This window comes from Danio rerio, chromosome 8 (assembly GCF_052040795.2).
Source record: "Danio rerio strain M-AB ecotype USA chromosome 8, GRCz13ab, whole genome shotgun sequence".
Lineage (NCBI taxonomy): Eukaryota > Metazoa > Chordata > Actinopteri > Cypriniformes > Danionidae > Danio > Danio rerio.
Genome location: NC_141028.1, coordinates 8404933 through 8425031, shown reverse-complemented (window position 1 = coordinate 8425031; position 20099 = coordinate 8404933). Strand labels below are relative to the sequence as shown.

Here is a 20099-nt window from a genome sequence, read left to right as displayed (position 1 = left end):
ACGTGGGTTTTCCGGTTTCCTCCCACATTCCAAAAACATGCACAACAAGTGAATTGATCAATCTAAATTTAACAATACAGACAATCTCTTATCCAGCAGCATATCTCTTCATAGCATTCGTTTTGGTCATCAGCTCTTATCAAAGGGAGAGTTGTCGAGATCTACCTGTCTACCTGCTCTCTCCTGAGACAGCATGCCAAACTTGCTTATAATCAATCATCGGCTAAGTGTGAACTCTTGAATTTTCTGTCTCTGCCAATTACATATTCTCGTATTATTAGTGTGGTGTAAGCATTATCTAAATCAGTTTTACATAGATATAAATATAAATAGAAACTAAATAGATACCTGCATGTTTTATGATACACTGTAATACATTTGAACATGCATTGTTTTTCTTTTATCACAAATATGCAGACATTGCATGAAACATTAGGTCATGGAAATTTACTTGAAACTCTTGGAAAAATCATGGAAAATTTTTGGAATTTTAGTAGTTAAATATGTTTAAATCCTGATCTAATTAAAAAATATATTGCATTTATATTAATAACATAATTTATATTAACAAAATAATAATCCTGTTAGTTACAATAAAAGTATGGACCTCAAGTAACAATTCTAGGTGACCCACCCTAACCCAAGTTTTTTTTTTTACTTCAAAATAGAACATTTAGATGGGGAAAAGATTATGAATTTTGAACAATTTTTATGAATTATTTATTCAAAGTATAGTAATGTCAGATTAAAATGGTCCAGCAACTTAGATTATTGCTGGCTGCAAACAAGAAATGTTTCTCTTAACTGAAGTGATTGGTTATTTATTTGTTATATACTGTATGTGCATTTTGTTGTTTGTGATGAGAGAATTTTGCTGAAACAAAACAAAAAACAGATGATCTTTAAGAGGTCTTGGTTTTGTTGGAGTTTTTTTTTTTGGTGACATCTTTGACCCTAATTCATTTTCACTCCAGTTCTCGTTGTCTTTACGTGTGTTTTTTCTCCAGGCTGTTGGAGCACTGTCGCCGTCATCGGTATCTGTCTCAGCCCGGCGAAGCGTTGGCTCTACTTTTGAGCAGTCTCCTGGAAAACCTGTTGGCCTACCGGACATTCACCCATGACGAGAGCCCGGAGCTTCGCATGAGCTGCACCGTCAACCTGCTGGTCAGTTTCAGCAGATTTTCTTGACCATATCCATATTACTAAATGCATTAACCAATCTCATTAGCTATGTTTTTTCCAACTATTTTTTTGCACATAAAAAACATTTGATGGAAACTGCAAGATGCGCATAAATTTTGAAAATGCGCATAAAAACATATGCGCATAACTGAGTAGGAAAAACTTTTTATTTAAATTATTTTTATACGCATTAACTATGATGGAAACACTTTACCGAACAAATTCCAGTATGTGCATTAGAAAAAGTCATGTGATTTTAAGTGGTTGTGATGATAAAAATGTGTGTGAATGGACAAACCTGCAGGCTGAGCACATTGTAAAACATCTGAAATGTTGTTTTGGTCAAAAATGCTGGTCAGGAATTATTTTGAAATAGATTCATGGCCCTCAGAATCGGATTATGTAATCCCTAAAGATCCCCACCCCTATTAAATACAAGCGGTTAAACAGGTGTACCTAATAAAGTGGCCAGTTTGTGTTTCTAGTCATGTAATCAGGCATAAAAAATATCGAGTCTCTCATAAAATCTGCTCTCTCTCACCTCCGCAGAACTTTTACAAAGAAAAGAAGAGGGAGGACATTTATATCCGGTAAGTGCGGCAGATGATTGAGAGTCCTTTGTTCTGCTGTTGGCATACGGGTCTGTACATCAGTATGTTCTGTGCTCTTTCATTAGGTATTTGTACAAGTTACGAGATCTACATCTGGTTTGTGAAAACTACACAGAGGCTGCATACACACTGCTGCTGCACGCTGAACTGCTGGAGGTTTGTGTTATTACTAATTTATGGTGTGGAGAAAGATTATGGTTATATATGTAGAGAAACAGCTGCTCGATGGCCAGTATAATGCAGATTTACTATTACATTCATCAGTTTAGCAGATGCTTTTATCCATTTTAAAAGAAACCTTTTTCTGTTTGACTTCATTTTAAGATGAGATGCAATGCTACAATTTCCACTTCATTGCTTATAGTTTTTTTATCTTTCAGAAATCATTCTGATAGGATTTACTTTACAAGAAATAAAAATGATAGGTTGCATGATATAAAGAAATAGAAATAATTTAAATGTTTACTTTTTTGTTTGACAGTATTTTACAATATATATATATATATATATATATATATATATATATATATATATATATATATATATATATATATATATATATATATATATATATTTTTTTTTTTTTTTTGGTTTGTTTAATACGAATCATAATTAAATCATAATTATTGATTTATATATTGTATTTGTCAGGGTTGCATGTAAAACTAAAGTATGCTAGAGAAATAAAAAAAATATACAGCATACACATACAGCTGGTGAATTGATTTTATTTTTTTCACTAAACAAGAAAGTATCAGGTAATTAAATATGTACACTGAATAAGTATAGAAGTAATAAGATTAAATATCACATGCATAAACGCATAAAATAACCTAAAATAATTAAAACAAACAAGAGAATAAATAAATAAATAAAACAAGCAACAGAATAAGTAATTGACTGCTATAAGAAAATAGATAAATAAATGAATAAATGAATGAATAAATAAATAAATAAAAAAGTAAATGATTAAATAGGTTAATGGCTAAGTAAATGAATAGTGTAAAATAATTAAATAGAGTAAATGAAGAAATAAGTAAATAATTAAGTAAATAACTAAATAAATAAATACTGTAAGAAAATAACTAAATAAACAAGTAAACAAATAATCGAATAAATAAGTAAATAAATACTGTAAAACAAGTAAATAAGTAAATAGATAAATAACTAAGTAATACTTAGAAAAAAATAGGTAAATACATAAGTAAATAAATAAATAAAACAAGCAAAAGAATAAGTAACTAAATACGTAAAAAGTAAATAAATGAATTAATCAATAAGTAAATAAATACTAAAAGAAAATAAGTAAATAAATAATTTAACAGGTAAATAATTAAATAAGTAAATGACTAAGTAAATAAATAGTGTAAAAATAATTAAATAAGTAAATAAACAAATAAGTAAATAATTAAATAGGTAAATAACTACCTATTTAATTAAATAGTAAATATAAAAATTAAATAGTAAATAAATAAATACTGTAATAAAATAAGTAAAATAAATAAATAAATAAATAAATAAAATAGTAAATAAATGCTGTAAAAATAAGTCAATAAACAAGTAAAGATATATAGCTAAGTGAATAAATACAAAAGTAAATAAGTAAAAAAATTAATAAGTAAACAAGTAAATAATTAAGTAAATACATACTGTAAAAATAAGTAATTAAATAAATAAATAAGTAAATAAATACTGTAAGAAAATAATAAAATAATAAATAATTAAATAAATAAATAAACAAGTAAAAATAAATAAGTAAATGCATAATTAAAATAAATAAATAAATAAATACTGTAAAAATTAAGTAAAAAATCAAATAAGTCAATAACGAAGTAAACAAATAAATACTGTAAGAAAATAAATTAATACATACATAAATAAAATCGTAAATACTGTAAAAATAAGTCAATAAACAACTAAAAATAAATAACTAAGTAAATAAATACATAAGTAAATCAATAAAATAAATAAATGAACAAATAAATAAATAAGTAAACGATAAAGTAATTAAATAAATACTGTAAAAATAAATAAATAATTAAATATATAAATAACTAAGTAAATAAATACCGTAAGAAAATATTTAAATAATAAATAAATCAATAAACAAGTAAAAAATAAATAAGTAAATACATAAGTAAAATAAATAAATGAATAAATAAATAAGTAAATAAATACTGTAAAAATAAGTAAATAATTAAGTAAATAAATCCTTTAAGAATAATTAAATAAAAATAAATGTGTTACTAAATAAGGAAATACATTAGTAAATGAGTTAAATAAACAAATGAATAAATAAGTGCATTATTAAATAATTAAATGAAAATGAAATTTCACAAATATTTTAAGATTTGGCTAATGCTGTATTATATTAATTAATTATGATAAAACATTCATGATGTCCATAGATTTAAAAAAATTGCATAACATTCATTCTATTTTTTGATCAATCAAGCACAGTTAGCTGAACATATCATCTGTTGGCTTTGGCAAACTAATGCTGGTCAGTTGTTATCCTCCATCATACCTTTAGCTTGTCATTTTTCACCTGCTGTGGTTGCATGTGAATATCTGCACTGGAGGCCGTATTGCTCTGAAGTTGCAGGAGGTTGGCGGATCAGCTAGATAAGTATGACTGAATTGTGAAATCTCTTTTCCAGTGGTCAGAAAAGCCGTGCTCACCTCACCTCATCCCAGGAGACGCAGCTCAGGTCTGGACGCAACAAGAGCTGAAGGAGAGGCTTTTTCAGGAGATCATGTGCAATCTTGACAAGGGCAAAGTATGTGTGAAAAATGCACATCCGCATCTGAAATATTTGGTTTGTAATATAATGTACGAGATATATGAAACACTTGTGTGCATTCTTACAGTATATTTTATAATCATATTGATCTGTCCACTATGATTGAATTTAAATAGTATCATTTTTTTAACCAACCATTTCTGTTAAATGGTAAGAGTAAACATAGCTTATGTATTTCCATCAGTATGGTTTGTAATTGTTTTTGCTTCTTGTTTTTATTTTTTATTTTACAGATGTGGGAAAAGGCTATCGAGATGGCCAAACAGCTTGTTAAACTTCACGAAAACCAAATGTTTGATTTTATCGAGCTCGGTCAGCTGCTGGTAAGACAAAAACAATCATTATTTTATTTGTTAATGTGATGTGTCGGTAGCAAACCTCCCTTAATAGAATACAATACAATGTAATGCAATAAATTATGATAAAATACTATACGATGTAATGCCATGAGATGTGATACGGTATGATACGATAGGATGCAATATGAAATGAAATAAATATGATACGATAGGATACATTGATGCTATGCGATGGGATACGTTACATGATGCTATGCTTTGTAATTGGATACAATGCATAATGATTTGCTGTGTGATACAACACGATACGATACAATATGCTATGCTATTCTATACTATGCTATGTGATATAAGAAAAGATGTAATATATAATATGATAGGATATGATGTAATGCCAAATGGTAGAGCTGCACAATTAATCATAAAAAGATTACGATCTCGATTCGACCCACTTGATCAGCGGTGTTAAACGTACGGCCCGTGGGCCATATCAGGCCCGCAAACTAATTTAATGCGGCCCGCGAGATGATTCTGTGAGCTGAAATTTTTCAATAAAATATACTGCTGTTCCAATTGTGTCCACTGGGTGGCGCAATAGCAAACTTAATTTCCTCCCATCCAGAAGCCTGAATCAGTGTCAGTTTGACAGCCATCTCAGAGAGAAAGACCTCATACCGTTTTTTGTATCCGTCCAAGAAAACTAAACATTCGCGATCGATTAACCAGTGGAAAATTTTCTCTCGCATGTTTCCTACTGCTGGTTCTGTGTGTGCGCGATCTGTCACTCATACAGAAATTCTCACGTGGTGCTCTGCAGACCCACTGAGACACGCCTTTTATCGGCAAAATGCATCCGACCGTAGTTTCTGAATCTCCTAAAATGTCCAGAATTCAGCTTGTACTTTCGCATTCAAAGTTTCCATTATTTGTATGCGTTTTTGCATTGCCATTTAATGATTAATTATTTAATAAACGACCCAGATAAACTTTATACACGGAGAGAACAAAATGACATCTATAATGGCTGTAAAATATTTGTACATGATCAGAAATGTTTTTTCAACTAATTTGCTTTATCTAAATAATCTACACTTTTTATTCTAGTAATTATTATAATTTTTTTGCAATAATGAATTGTTATTCATTTTTTTTTCTGATATTTCTTATTTGCTGCATATTTTATAAATTTAATGATGGTTATATATTACATACTTTATACATATCTAAAATGTTTTGACAATACTGTAAATGTCATTCCAATATAGCAACTTTAGAGAGAGAGAGAGAGAGAGAGAGAGAGAATTTAATTTTGAATTTTGAATACACTTTTATTTAATACAGAAATTTTAAACTACAATATGTTTCATTGCTTTAAACAAACACATTTCAAAATCACACTATATTATCTTCAAAAATCAATACATTATTTTCAACGCAACACAACATATTTTATACACTCCACATGTCTTCAAACATGTCCAACTCGTTCATTGACAAATAAAAATTAAAATCATGCCTTATTCTTGCTCTGATAAGCCCTTTAAAAATCAGTTCAACTTTATGATTGGTTTCATACAAAATCTTGTGCCTCCTACTCATGTATATGGCCATTTTTGCTTGTCCTAATATAAAATTTAACAGACGCCCTTTTCCTTTTTCTTTCTTTCCATATTTAAAACCAAACACAAACACAGTTTTTGTAAACATCTCATCAACGGAAAGGAAAATAACCTCCAATAAATTGAATAAAGACCTCAGTCTTTCACAATGCATAAAACAATGAAAAATTGTCTCTCTTTCATCACAAAAAGGACATTTGTCATGCACAGTTGGATTCAGTATTGAAATAAAAGCATTGACTGCAATAATACCCTTTAACACCCTCCACTGAAGATCTCCAACATTTTTAGTCAATGGTGGTTTGTAAACTGAACTCCAAACAGGCATAACATCACTATCAACATTTAAATGTTCTCTCCATGGTGTATCAACACATTGTAATTTTTCTTTGTTTCAACATAGCAACTTTAGAGAGAGAGAATGAGAGAGAGAGAGAGAGAGAGGGAGAGAGAGCACCCTTTACCTGTCAGTGGGTGCACATGTCTCCTAAATAGCATAATATTAATAGAAATAGCGAATTTCTATTATTTCAACAGCCTTTTTAAAATAACTTTAACCCATTGAAAATAAAAGTTGTATAACACTGTGTTTATAAATAAAAATCAAGTTAGAAATCACATTATTTTTTGTTTGTTGCATGTAGTTGACCATTTATATGCTGTGGGGAAAAAGGTGTTTTTCAATCAGGCTACCACTGCAAGTATATTTCAAACCTGTGGGAAGCCCTGCACACTGAGGTGATCTCACGAGGGAATGCGCTATTTAAGGTTTTTGTCAGTTTAGAGGCTATTTTGTACGAGTTCAGTTGTATAAAAATGTACTATTTGAAAAAGGAGGCATGGTACCCCCTATGATACATGATGCTATGCTATGATATATGATGATATGATACATGATGCTATGCTATGATATATGATGATATGATACATGATGCTATGCTATGTTATGCGATGCAATATGAAACAAAACTAGATATGATACGATGCAATATATGATTTGATACGATACAATACAATATAATATAGTGCTTTAGAACATTGCAATGCAATATAGTACAGTAATATTCAATGCAGTATGATACAATACAATGCAATGAGATGTGAATTGATACGATACAAAGATACAAGACTGGTTCGAGCTAATAGAAAGGCAGCAGTAACTCAAATAACCACTCGCTACAACCGAGGTATGCAGAAGAGCATCTCTGAACGCACAGCATGTTAAACCTTGTGGCTACAATTGGCACAGGCTCACCAAAATTCAATAATAGAAGATTGGAGAAACGTTGCCTGGTCTTATGTCTCGATTTCTGCTGCGACATTTCTGAATTTGGCGTTAACAATATGAAAGCATGGATCCATCCTGCCTTGTTTCAACAGGTGGTGGTGGTTGTAATAGAGTGGGGAATATTTTCTTGCCACACTTTGGGTCCCTTAAGCCCCATTCACATGAGGGCGTGTCTGAAGTCGGGGCTAACGCGACCATCAAAGCAGCAGCAGCCAATGAAATTAGTCTGCGATTGGCTACTATCTGAGCTGGTGTATTTGCATAAAGTGATCTGATTGCCTGACACTTCCGTCAGCGCTTGAAAAGTTGAGAAATTCTCAACTTCTGCACCAAGCAATGCCAATGAAGCGGCACCAACGGATCCACAATGCAGACATTACCCAGTTAATGTGAATAGGAAGCGAGGACCAAAATCTCTAAGGAATATTTCCAGTACCTTGAAGGATTGAGGCAGTTCTAAAGGCAAAATGGGGTCCAAACCGGTACTAGTAGGTGTACCTAATAAAGTGGCCTGTAGTATTGTGCAGCACTAACTTAAAAAAAACAATAACTGAAGCTTGACTTTGTGTTTATTACATCTTTCATTTATGAAGCAAAAAAGGAAAAATTTCTATTATTTCGCTACTTTTGCCTCTCTGACACGCCACATAAAAAAGGATAGAATTGGCTTCGGAAGACTTGTAATATTCTGTAAGCTATATTAAGTGGTATGTGCATGCATGACATTGCTTAGTCACTGGGCACAGGAAATAAACAAGGCGATTTGCAAGCGTGAGGAGGAAGGAAAGTGGTGTGATAACTGGCAGTAGCAGTTACACACTCTCCTCACAGCTCTGTCAACTTCTCACTCAGCAGCTGACTTTAGTGAAGTTTCACCATGAGGAACTGGAGGGACAATGTGGTTCATTAGTTGTTTACCTCATTTCTACTCTGATCTGAAGCTATTGGAGCTATTGGCGAATGGAACACTTAAAAATTAATGTTGTGTTTGGGATCATATTTACCTGTAGTTTCTTGTTCGTTTCATTTTTCTTGTTCTTCATCGATTGAACATTATAATAAGATATTTAGCAGAATGTTCATCCTGCTAAATATATTCATGCTTTTAAAAGAAAATCACACAAAAAAAAGCTTAAAGTAATGGACTATTATAGTATTTATTACTGTTTTAGATGACCTTTTATTTTTATATTTATAAATGTATAAAAATATTGCATGCAAATATTCAAACATTTCTACTATTTAGCTTTTTCGCCTAATACTTATATTATTATTATATTGTTATTGTTTAACTCCAGTTTTCCCCAAAGTCCAAACACATGCGCTATAATTTAATTGAATAAACCAAATTGTCCATAGTGTATGTGTGTGTTTGTATGGGTGTTTCCCAATACTGGGTTGTGGCTGGAAGGGCATCCGTTGCATAAAACATATGCTAGAATAGTTGGCGGTTCATTCTGCTGCGGTGACCCCTGAAATAAAGACTAAGCCGAAGGAAAATGAATGAATGAGTTTATTCATTTGTTCAGTCGTTAATTCATCTGTTTATTCATTCATTAGTTTTTTTTATTTTATTTATTATTTATGTTCGTTCAATTATTAGTTTGTTCATTCATTCATTCATTCATTCATTCATTCATTCATTCATTCATTTGTTCATCAGTTCATTCATTAATTAATTGGTTCATTAGTTCATCATTCCTTCGTTCATTTATTCTTTTGTTTGTTCATTCAATTGTTCGGTCATTCATTTGTTTATTCATAAATTTGTTCATTAGTTCATTCATTCATATGTCTGTTCTTTAATTCATTTGTTTATTTGTTGATTAGCTCATTCATTAATTAGTTTGTTCATTAGTTCATCAGTCGTTCGTTCATTCTTTTATTTGTTCGTTCATTTCGGTCATTCATTTGTTCATTCAGTTGTTTGTTTATTAGTTCATTTATTCATTCGTTTATTCATTTATTTATTCATTTGTCTTTTCAGTAGTTGATTCATTTGTTTATTCAATTGTTCATTCATTCGTTCATTAATTTTTCCATTCATTCTTTTGTTCATTTATTTGTTTGTTCCTTTGTTCGTTCATTCATTCATTCATTCATTCATTCATTCATTCATTCATTCATTCATTCATTCATTCATTCATTCATTCATTCATTCATTCATTTTTTCATTCATTCTTTCATTCATTTATTTGTTCATTTTTTCTGTTATTCACTCATTCATTTATTCATTCATTCATTTGTTCATTTATTTATTTGTTTGTTCATTAGTTAATTCATTAATTAGTTTCATTCATTCATTCATTCATTCATTCATTCATTTTTTTCATTAGTTTATCTTTCTTTCTTTTCATTCTTTTGTTTTGTTTATTCATTCATTCGTTCGGTCATTCATTTGTTCATTCATTCATTCATTCATTCATTCATTCATTCATTCATTCATTCGTTTGTTTATTCATTTGTTTGTTCTTTCATTTATTCATTCATTCATTCATAAGTTTATTTGTTTGTTCATTAGTTTATTTATTCTTTAGCTTGTTTATTAGTTCATTCATTCATTTATTTATTTGTTTGTTCATTAGTTCATTAATTAGTTTGTTTATAAGTTCATTCATTTGTTTGTTCTTTGTTCATTCATTTGTTTGTTCTTTGTTCATTCATTTGTTTTTTTGTTCATTCTTTCGTTCATTAATTTGCTTGTTCATTTGTTCATGCATTCATGTGTTTGTTCATTAGTTCATTAATAAGTTTGTTCATTAGTTCTTTTATTTGTTTGTTCTTTGTTCATTCTTTCATTTGTTTGTTCATTAATTTGCTTGTTCAGTTGTTCATTCATTTCTTTGTTCATTAGTTCATTATTTGGTTTGTTCATTAGTTCATTCATTTGTTTGTTCTTGGTTCATTGTTTTATTTGTTTGTTCATTAATTTGCTTGTTCATTTGTTCATTCATTTGTTTGTTCAATAGACTTAAGCAGTCTATTTTCTATTTTTCAGTCTAAGAATAATCAGTCTGTGTTTTATAGTTGTAAAGGAATAAAGAGTCTTTGAGTTTGTGTATTTGATGGTGTATTATTGACTATTTCACATTTCTTGTTTATATTAAGGCTAAATACAAATAAGCTATGAACACTATTGTACTGTGTTTATTTCTAAATTATTATATTGTTTTATAGAAAGAGGAATGATAGACTTGGCCTATTCGTTTTTTAAGACTTTGTATAGATGTAATAGGAGTTCTTGGCATTTTTTCAGAGGCTTTTTAAATATTATATCAATATCTGAATTATATTGTATCAACCAATATTAAGAAATGTATCACGATTAATTTTGACCATATTGTCCAGCCCTAACATAAACCTATTTGTATATTCCATGGAAGTAAAACTGCATCTTTGAAATGACATGAGGTTGAGTTAATAAGTGTTTTTGTTCTGGACTGAGCTGTGCCTTTTAAATGCCTCCAATGTAAATTGGGACGTAAAAACACCATTTGTTTTTGTACACAGAAACAGCAGGCGCAGTATTATGAGAACATCATGCACGCCATGAGGCCCCAGCCTGAATATTTCGCAGTGGGATACTACGGTCAGGGCTTCCCGTCTTTCCTCAGGGTGAGTGAAATTACGCCAGTTTTAATGCCTTTAATGAAACCCCAATGTAGGATATGATTTTCAAACGACAACTTGGAGAATTATTTCCTCCTCCCATTTGGTGCACAACCGTCTAATTTTCTGTTGTTTATGCGCTGTGAAATCTGTAAACTATGGATTAAACGCTGACACAAACACGCTGGCAGGGTCGGCTCGCTGTTTGGCATTTCAGCATCAAGCATTGCCAAAGGAAAACAGATATTTTGATTACAGCTCTCCCCGAAGAGCTCTCTGAGTAATTGGGTTTTAACAAGAAAATAATACTTTTGTTTTCACAGTAAGAGGTTTGGAAACCCTGCTGCCACACTTTTACAGATACGAGAGCCTCTCAGACGTCTTGTGAAATGACGGGCTCTGTGCCGTTATTATTGTTTCGGTCACGCCAGATTTCAAGCCACGAAAGCCATTCAAACTTTTTTAACCACTGTTGATTGATAAAAGTCTTTGCTTGTTTAGATCCGAACAAAATGTTCATTTACCATGGTAAAGAGTATTAGTGGCTGGAGGACTTAAGTACTTTGACTAAAGGCTCCCTGAGGGCAGATAAAGGTAATTAAAGTTATAAACTTCTATATATTGTTACAGGATTACACACAATAGGGTTTAACATAGTTTTTGTATGCAATTATCAGTTATCATGCAATTATAATATTAATACTGTTTATGTTATGTAGAACAAGAGTGCCCAACTCTTTTCTTATGAAGGGCTAAAAAACAAACTTGATTGAGGCTAGAGGGCAGAAGGTAAATATAGTTGCCATGGGTATTTTCCTATTTTATTTAATAATTATTCAAATGACTAGAAAACATTGCTTTATATTAACCAAAAGAGCATTTTATTACATTTTATAATGAACGCCCAAAGTCTAGGGGAAAACAACATGGGCATAATAAACGGAAAACAAATGTGTTGGGGTGGTGGATTTCCCAAACAAAACAAAAACCTAATACAAAAGATCCCCTTCGGTCGACAACCAAACTCGAACACTCAGTTGAGAGTAATTGAATAGATTTAGTATGGAAAAAAAGTAGTACATTTAAATGAGCATCTCTTCAGGGTGGCCACAGGCCAAAACAACAAGCAGAAGAATCTATGAAGTAAATTAACTAAATTACCTATAAATATTTAAAGAAAACTGCAGGAAGCTTACCTTCCTCCCTAAACATAAACACAGTCAAAAGTAGTCAAATAATCAAATAGGCAGGCCACCCCTACAACTCAAACTCTCAAGAAAAGATAAACGTATGAACTATGGTAACAAGTTTGAATGTTGATCGTTGGCCGGAGGGGTAAGGGAAATCCAGGAGCTCGTCCCAGCAACAATCGCAGCACAAATGAGCTCCCCGAACTCTGCCGGAAGCTCCTTTTTATACAGGCCTCCGAGACCAACAGCCAATCAGAACACAAAATCAAGTCGGAATGGGAACCTATGGGATAAAAGACAATAACAAGAAGGCGGGACAAAGAAATAGACACATGCAATACGCAATAAAAATAAATAAATAAACTTTAGTCGTAACCATAGAAAAACAAAACAATCTAATTTATAACAGAATTACACTAGTTTTCGCCAATGTCATCTGCATAATCTATCGAATGACAGTATTTACTGAACGTTTTAAAAGATCAGATTCATTTACAACATTAATTTGAAACATTTCATGTTTCAATGTTATGTCAAATTAGAATCGACGATCTGTTTTCAAGGCATTCGCCCCAACCCTGGGGCCAACTTTGTCTTCCTGCCACTAGGATAAAATACTGGTACTGATTATAAAATAACTGATTATATAGTATGATAGAGACAGGACTTCAACATGGTTGTAAAAGTTAAAAAATAATATTGCTTGTATAATTAATTGGTAATAGTATCATTGTGATTCACTTGAGAAGACAGACAGTTGAAGTCAGAATTATTAGCCCCCCTGAATTATTAGCCCCCCTGTTAATTTCTGTTTAATGGAGAGAAGATTGTTTCAACACATTTCTGAACATAATAGTTTTAATAACTCATCTCTAATAACTTATTTAGTTTATCTTTGCCATGATGACAGTAAATAATATTTGACTAGATATTTGTCAAGACACTTACAGTGACATTTAAAGGCTTAACTTGGTTAATTAGGTTAACTAGGCAGGTTAGAGTAATTAGGATAGCTATTGTATAACAATGGTTTGTTTTAAAGACTATCGAAAAAAAAAAAAGAAATCTTGCTTAAAAAGGCTAATAATTTTGTCCCTAAAATGTTTGTTTTTTTAATTAAAACTGCTTTTTTTCTAGCCAAAATAAAACAAATAAGACTTTCTCCAAAAGAAATAATATTATCAGACATTCTGTGAAAATTTCCTTGCTCTGTTCAACATAATTTGAGAAATATTTAAAAAAGAAAAATAAATCAAAGGGGGGCTGATAATTCTGACTTCAACTGTAATCTTGAACATTTTTAAATATTCAGTAATAATAATAATCATATTATTAAAAGATGCAAAAACTAATTTGATAATAAGATTATAAAAAAGAAACAATCTAATACCTGTTTCTGTAATAGCACAGCTTTTCTCTTCACACATTTTCACATTTCACATTTTAGGTGCTTTATTGGCATGACAAATAGCTGTATATTCGTATTGCCAAAGCAGTGCAGCGTCGCTGCGTACAGACAAGACAGTGCAAAAAAGGGCAGTAGTGCAAACAAATATGAACATAAAATATAATATAGAAATAAAGAAAAAAATGTAAAAAAATAAAAATAGATTAATAAAAATAACAATATATCAGTAAAACTAAAAATATTAATAAAAATAAAAATAGATTAATGGTAATTTGTGAAACAGGATAAAAGTGGTGACAATAATATAAACAGTAAGTCCACGAGTAAAGAGTTCCTGTGTTGTGTGTTGGAGACAGTGGAGCGGATCATTGTGGGTTCCTTAGACGGTGGCAGGAGTGCACAAACTGAGCTGCTAACACACAGCAGCACACACACTCCCCCAGTAGGATGAGCAGTTTCTCATTGTTTGACAGGGACTCAAAGTTTTTGTGTGTGTGTATGAGTTTCGGGTAGAACTTCTCCCGGATCTCTGAGTATTTTGTGCACTCCGTAAGGAAGTGCAGTTCTGTTTCAATCTTTCACACTTTCACTATGAAAAAAACGGATACACTATTTGGTCTCTATAGCACTCGTTGGTGCAAGCGAAGCTGAAATCGAGTTTGCATCTGTAAACACAGTGCCTCTTCTGTTCTAAACATGTATCGCAATTTGTTGAATCTTCACATATTTTAACCAATTTTCAACCGGCTCACGGTGAATCATTACATCTCTACTAATAATGTTCACCTTAAAAATGATTTACAAAAATTGCACAACTTTTTAACCATTGTGTTGATTAATAAAAGTCTTGTGGTCAGATTGTTTTATGATGAAGTTGCTCTGCTTGTTCCAAACAGAACAAAATGTTTATTTACCGTGGTAAAGAGTATGAGTGGCTGGAGGACTTCAGTCTGAAGCTGTTGTCTCAGTTTCCCAATGCAGTGAGGATGACCAGCACATCGCCGCCTGCTGACAACATCTGCAGTTCAACCGGACAGCGTATCCTTAACTCGCAATCCTTCACTCGCACTACACTGATAAAACTATTGATTGGATTTACCAAATTTTGTTAAGGTAAGTGGTTGCAAACTATATTTGTATGGGCCGAATTTAAACAAACAAATTAAATTAAGTAATTACTTCATTTTCTTTTCGGCTTGGTCTCTTTATTAACCACAGCGGAGTGAACCGGCAAATTATTCAGCATATGTTTTACGCAGCGGATGCCCTTCCATCTCTGGGCAATTCATGCATTTTATTGACCAAAAAAAAATGTTAGTTGTGTAAACAAACCGGCAAAAACTTAAACAGTTTCCCATTTTTGGCCATTTTGGTCACCTAGTTTATTTTAGCTTGTACTCATTTATTTATTTTCTTTCTGCTTGATGGCAACATCAACAGCCTGAGGTATCAAGACATTTGTGTTGCCCATTACATTACAAACCACAGGAGAGGGCAAATCCTTCACCAGGATAGCGCTCCTTCTCATACTTCAGCCTCCACATCAAAGCTCCTGAAAGCAAAGAAGGTCAAGGTGCTCCAGGATTGGCCAGCCCAGTCAGCAGACATGAACATTATTGAGCATGTCTGGGGTAAGATGAAGATCTTGGGAGTCCTGAAAGAACGCTATTATTGAAATTCCAGATGGCTTTATTAATAAGTGATTTGAGTCATTGCAGAGATGTATGGATGCAGTCCTCCAAGCTCATGGGAGTCAAACACAGTATTAATTTTCCGCTGTAGCATGACTTTATATTTAATACTGTACATTATTTCTGTTCAGTGGCAAGACTTTTGTCTAAGCAAAGTCAGACCTTACTGGCCAAACTAAATAATTAATAATCAAGGCATGATCATATTTTGGTCAAATAAGCATAATCTAGAGCAGGGGTGCTCAACCCTGTTCCTGGAGATTTACAAAGTTCAGCTCCAACCCTGAGCAAACGCACCTGAACCAATTAATTAGGACCTGAACAGCACTTGATAATTACAGGCAGGTGTGTTTGATAAGGGTTGCAACTGAAATCTGCAGGAAGGTAGATCTCCAGGAACAGGGTTGAGCACCCCTGCTCTAGAGGCTTTTGCCTTTCATATAAGCCACTTCTGATATCAAATGATCAACTAGAAGTCAAGCTATTACTTGTTGTTACTAAAACTTGGATATTCGACAAGACTTTTTTTTTTTAGGTAGGATTGAACAAGCATGCATAAAATTGATTTAAAAAACTAATAATTAATTTAATTTATTCACGTCATTATAGACACTAAAAGTTGCCTTACAAAATACATGTTACGTTTGTAAAAAAACAAGTAACACTAAAGACAGTAATATTGTAATAAATGGACAGAGCAGCACATCCTTCAGTCCAAGTTCAGCAACATACTGACAGCAATACAAAAGTAAAATATGTCTCCCCTTAATGGATTCTCTGCAGATATTCAGTGTTTTACGGTGAAGCCAGTCCTAAACTTACCTTCCCATTTCAAGGACAAGGGACTACCTGAACAAATCCTCAAGTATAACTTTTTATTCACATCTTTCACGATTGAGATCTCTCATAAATAATGCTCTGGCAGATCACGATTTCCTCCTGTTGTCTTCTCAGTTACTACAGGACAAATGAGGTGGACAAGTTTCAGTACTCCAGACCGTTCAGGAAAGGAGAGAAAGATCCCGACAATGAGTTTGCCGTGAGTTATTATTTATTTTCTTGCCGTTATCGCACGCAAACATTGGCAAATATTGAAGCGCAGAGGACGACCGATAAAGACAGATAAGGATAATTAGGTTGCCTGAAAAGATGAATTCTGATGAAAATAGGCTGATGTGTTTCTTTTCTGTGTTGTTGACATTACACATACTTTAAAAATGATGAAGTTGAAGCTGTCAATCAAGCATCTGTTTAGTGTTGAAACCCCACAAGTGAATGGAGGATGAGTTTCAACATGATTGATGACCTGTAAGCAAGGAAATGAATGCAGGGATCATACATAATGAAATAAATACAGACATATAAAAAAGAACACACACACATACTCAAACACATGCACAAAATTGCTGGCTACAGAGGCTATGTTCAAAGATCACACATACACATAATGGTTTAAAACAGGGGTCACCAATCTCGGTCCTGGAGGGCCGGTGTCCCTTCAGGTTTTAGCTCCAACTTACCTCAACACACCTGCCTGGGTGTTTTAAGTATACCTAGTAAGACCTTGATTAACTTGTTTAGGTGTGTTTGATTAGGGTTGGAGCTAAAATCTGCAGGACACCGGCCCTCCAGGAACAAGTTTGGTGACCCCTGGTTTAAAAGGAACATGGGCCCTATGGTGCAATAAGGTGCAACGTGTATGGCGCGATTTCTTGCTATTTTCAGACCAGCGCAACAGTAATTTTCACGTTTTGCGCCACATTGTTTTAATAGCGATTTGTATCCGCTTGATAAGTGTGACGTCACTCAAATCGGCTTCCGGGTCTAAGCGCTCTATTCAACTGAATGGGGAGACTTTCGAAAATCACGATCGCTTTATATATGTCCATGCCTAATATCCGATGGCCAGAAAGTGATTCACTTTTTTATAAATTGTCAAATTTGTATTATTTGTTATGCAGCAAGCCCAGAGATTGTTGTGTACACTATGACTTTATGTAAAATTTACTATAATTAACTATAATATATTAATGGGTGATATGAATAAAACGTGATCATAAATGAATGATTTCTCCACTCAAATGAATGGCGGCTTGGACCCGGAAACAGTATTACATACGTCACAAACACGTCACCACTTAACAAGCGGATTGTGGCAACCAACATCTCTCAGGACCTGAAGTGGGACACTCACATTGACTCCACTGTCAAAAAAAGCTCAACAAAGGCTGTACTTTCTTCATCAGCTGAGGAAGTTCAGCCTCCCAAAGGAGCTGCTGAAACAGTTCTACATCTCCATCATTGATTCAGTCATCAACACGTCAGTAGCTGTCTGGTTTAGCTCAGCTACCAAATCTGACCTTCGAAGGTTACGTTGAATAGTTCGGACTGCTGAGTGAATCATTGGTACAAACCTCCCTACTCTCCAAGAACTGTACTTATCCAGAGCGAGCAGAAGGGCTGCCAAAATCACTCTGGACCGCTCACACCCAGCACACTGCCTCTTTGAACTGTTACCTTCTGGTTGACGCTACCGAGCACTGCATACCATAACAGCCCAACACAGAAAGTTTCTTCCCTTAGGCAATCCATCTCATGAACACTTGATGATAGTAATTGAGGAACAAACATCACTACTAGCTATACACTTTTTATACACATATACACTTATTTAACAACACACTTTACATGCATATAGTAAAGTAGTAGTACACAGACTTCCATTAGCCTACATAGTCAATTTTGTTTATGAAGCAAAAAAGTTTGTTTTAAAACTATTTCTAAATTCAGTTCTAATTTCCAGCAAAAGAATAAATGAACAATAATAACAAAGTGTGTTAAAAAAACTGAGTTATATTCAAACACACATGCTGTGCCCCATATGGTCTAAAACCTGACCGGTGGGCAAATCTAAGCCTGTTTTTAATAAAACAAATATAAATATGCATATAAATAAATAATACTGCTAATAATAATAACATTATACAGAAGCAAATTGGTTTTTATATTTATATAGGCTAGAAAATAAGAATTTTTGTAATAATTTAATAGTTTAATTCTTTTTCATTTGTAAAGATATTTGCGTATTGCTGTACATCTTATGTGTATTAAGCGAGGCGCACAACTAACGCACTCTGCGCTGGACTATAGACCTGCTTTGATCTGGTCTATTTTGCAGTCCATTTTAGTTCCCTAAAATAGCAAGGCGCCAGCAATATTACTCAACACGTCTCCTTTTTAGACCAGAATGCCTATAGGGGCACATATAAGCCAACGGCTTTGTATGAGAAAGTTTTACCTCTGGTTTGTATTTGGTGACTATATCTGTGGCTGCCACTATTCAAAATTAAAGTGCAGCTTTTCGCTTATGTCTTATTGCTCATTGTCATAAATTAAGATAAGGACGCATGACAGCTAAGCGGTACTCTGCAAAATAAACTGGAACTCTGACCAATGTGAGGAGAGTTTAGTCGCACGTGACTTGTTTTAGCTATTTTGGTCCGTTTAGAAACTGCTGTGGGACAGCGAACCGCGCCAAGAACAAAGAGCAACATTGTAACTATTTTAATCCCTCTTTCAGAACAAAAAAATTGATCTATAGGTGTGAAAGCACTGTAGGAAAACTGTGCAGAATAGCAAATAATTTCATGTGTTGTGATCAGGGTTATTTAACCAAATACTGATTTCTTAACTGATCTAAAGTTAAAACATTGAGATTGAGGTAAAAAAAAACAAAAAAAAAAAAACGTTTATTTTTTATTTTTTATTGTAAGTCTAAACATCTGAAAACCTGGCATCTCATTATCCTCTAATTGTGATTATTCTATGGTCTAAATTATTATTATTATTTTCATTCTGGAAGCTATGTTAAAAGATTACTATCAATAGTTTACAGTGTGAATTAATGCAATGTTTTTGTGATATGTTCATTATGATTTGGGAAAAAAAATTAGTATTTTATTTCTCTGAAACACACAAGATGTTTTCCTAGGGCTTTTTTCCTAGTGCTTTTGTTCATTTATGAATTTTCATGCAAAGCTTCTAAAATGAAACATTTCTAAATCTTTTGAAAAATGAATGCATTTATCATGAACTGCATTTATAATAAACATCTGTCTGTACCTCACATTTGCAAAAAGAAACATTTTAAGTTTGTTCTCAAGGTTGCGATATTCTGTAGTCCAGAAAATCTTTTTAAATGCCATCTCTATGAAGGAATAATAATAATAATAATAACCATTATAATAATAATAAAATAATAATAATAATAATCACAAATAAATTATTTTATTATTATTATTATTATTATTATTATTATTATTATTATTATTATTATTATTATTATTATTATTATTAATATTGTTATTATTATTATTATTTTATTAATTATTATTTCTC

The 20099-nt window shown here is 32.4% G+C and overlaps 1 protein-coding gene across 3 annotated transcripts in view; it reads left to right on the top strand.

Moving 5' to 3' along the window:
• dock5 (dedicator of cytokinesis 5) overlaps window positions 1–20099 on the top strand; it is a 174983-nt gene that overhangs the window by 123528 nt on the left and 31356 nt on the right. For 2 of the 3 annotated variants that reach the window (XM_087263788.1, NM_001110012.1), the window contains 9 exon segments: window positions 1008–1164; window positions 1732–1772; window positions 1859–1949; window positions 4454–4573; window positions 4831–4920; window positions 11314–11418; window positions 14907–15048; window positions 16485–16566; window positions 16656–16740. In XM_087263788.1, the coding sequence (XP_087119914.1) occupies window positions 1008–1164; window positions 1732–1772; window positions 1859–1949; window positions 4454–4573; window positions 4831–4920; window positions 11314–11418; window positions 14907–15048; window positions 16485–16566; window positions 16656–16740 (913 nt within the window). 3 annotated transcript variants of the gene reach the window in all.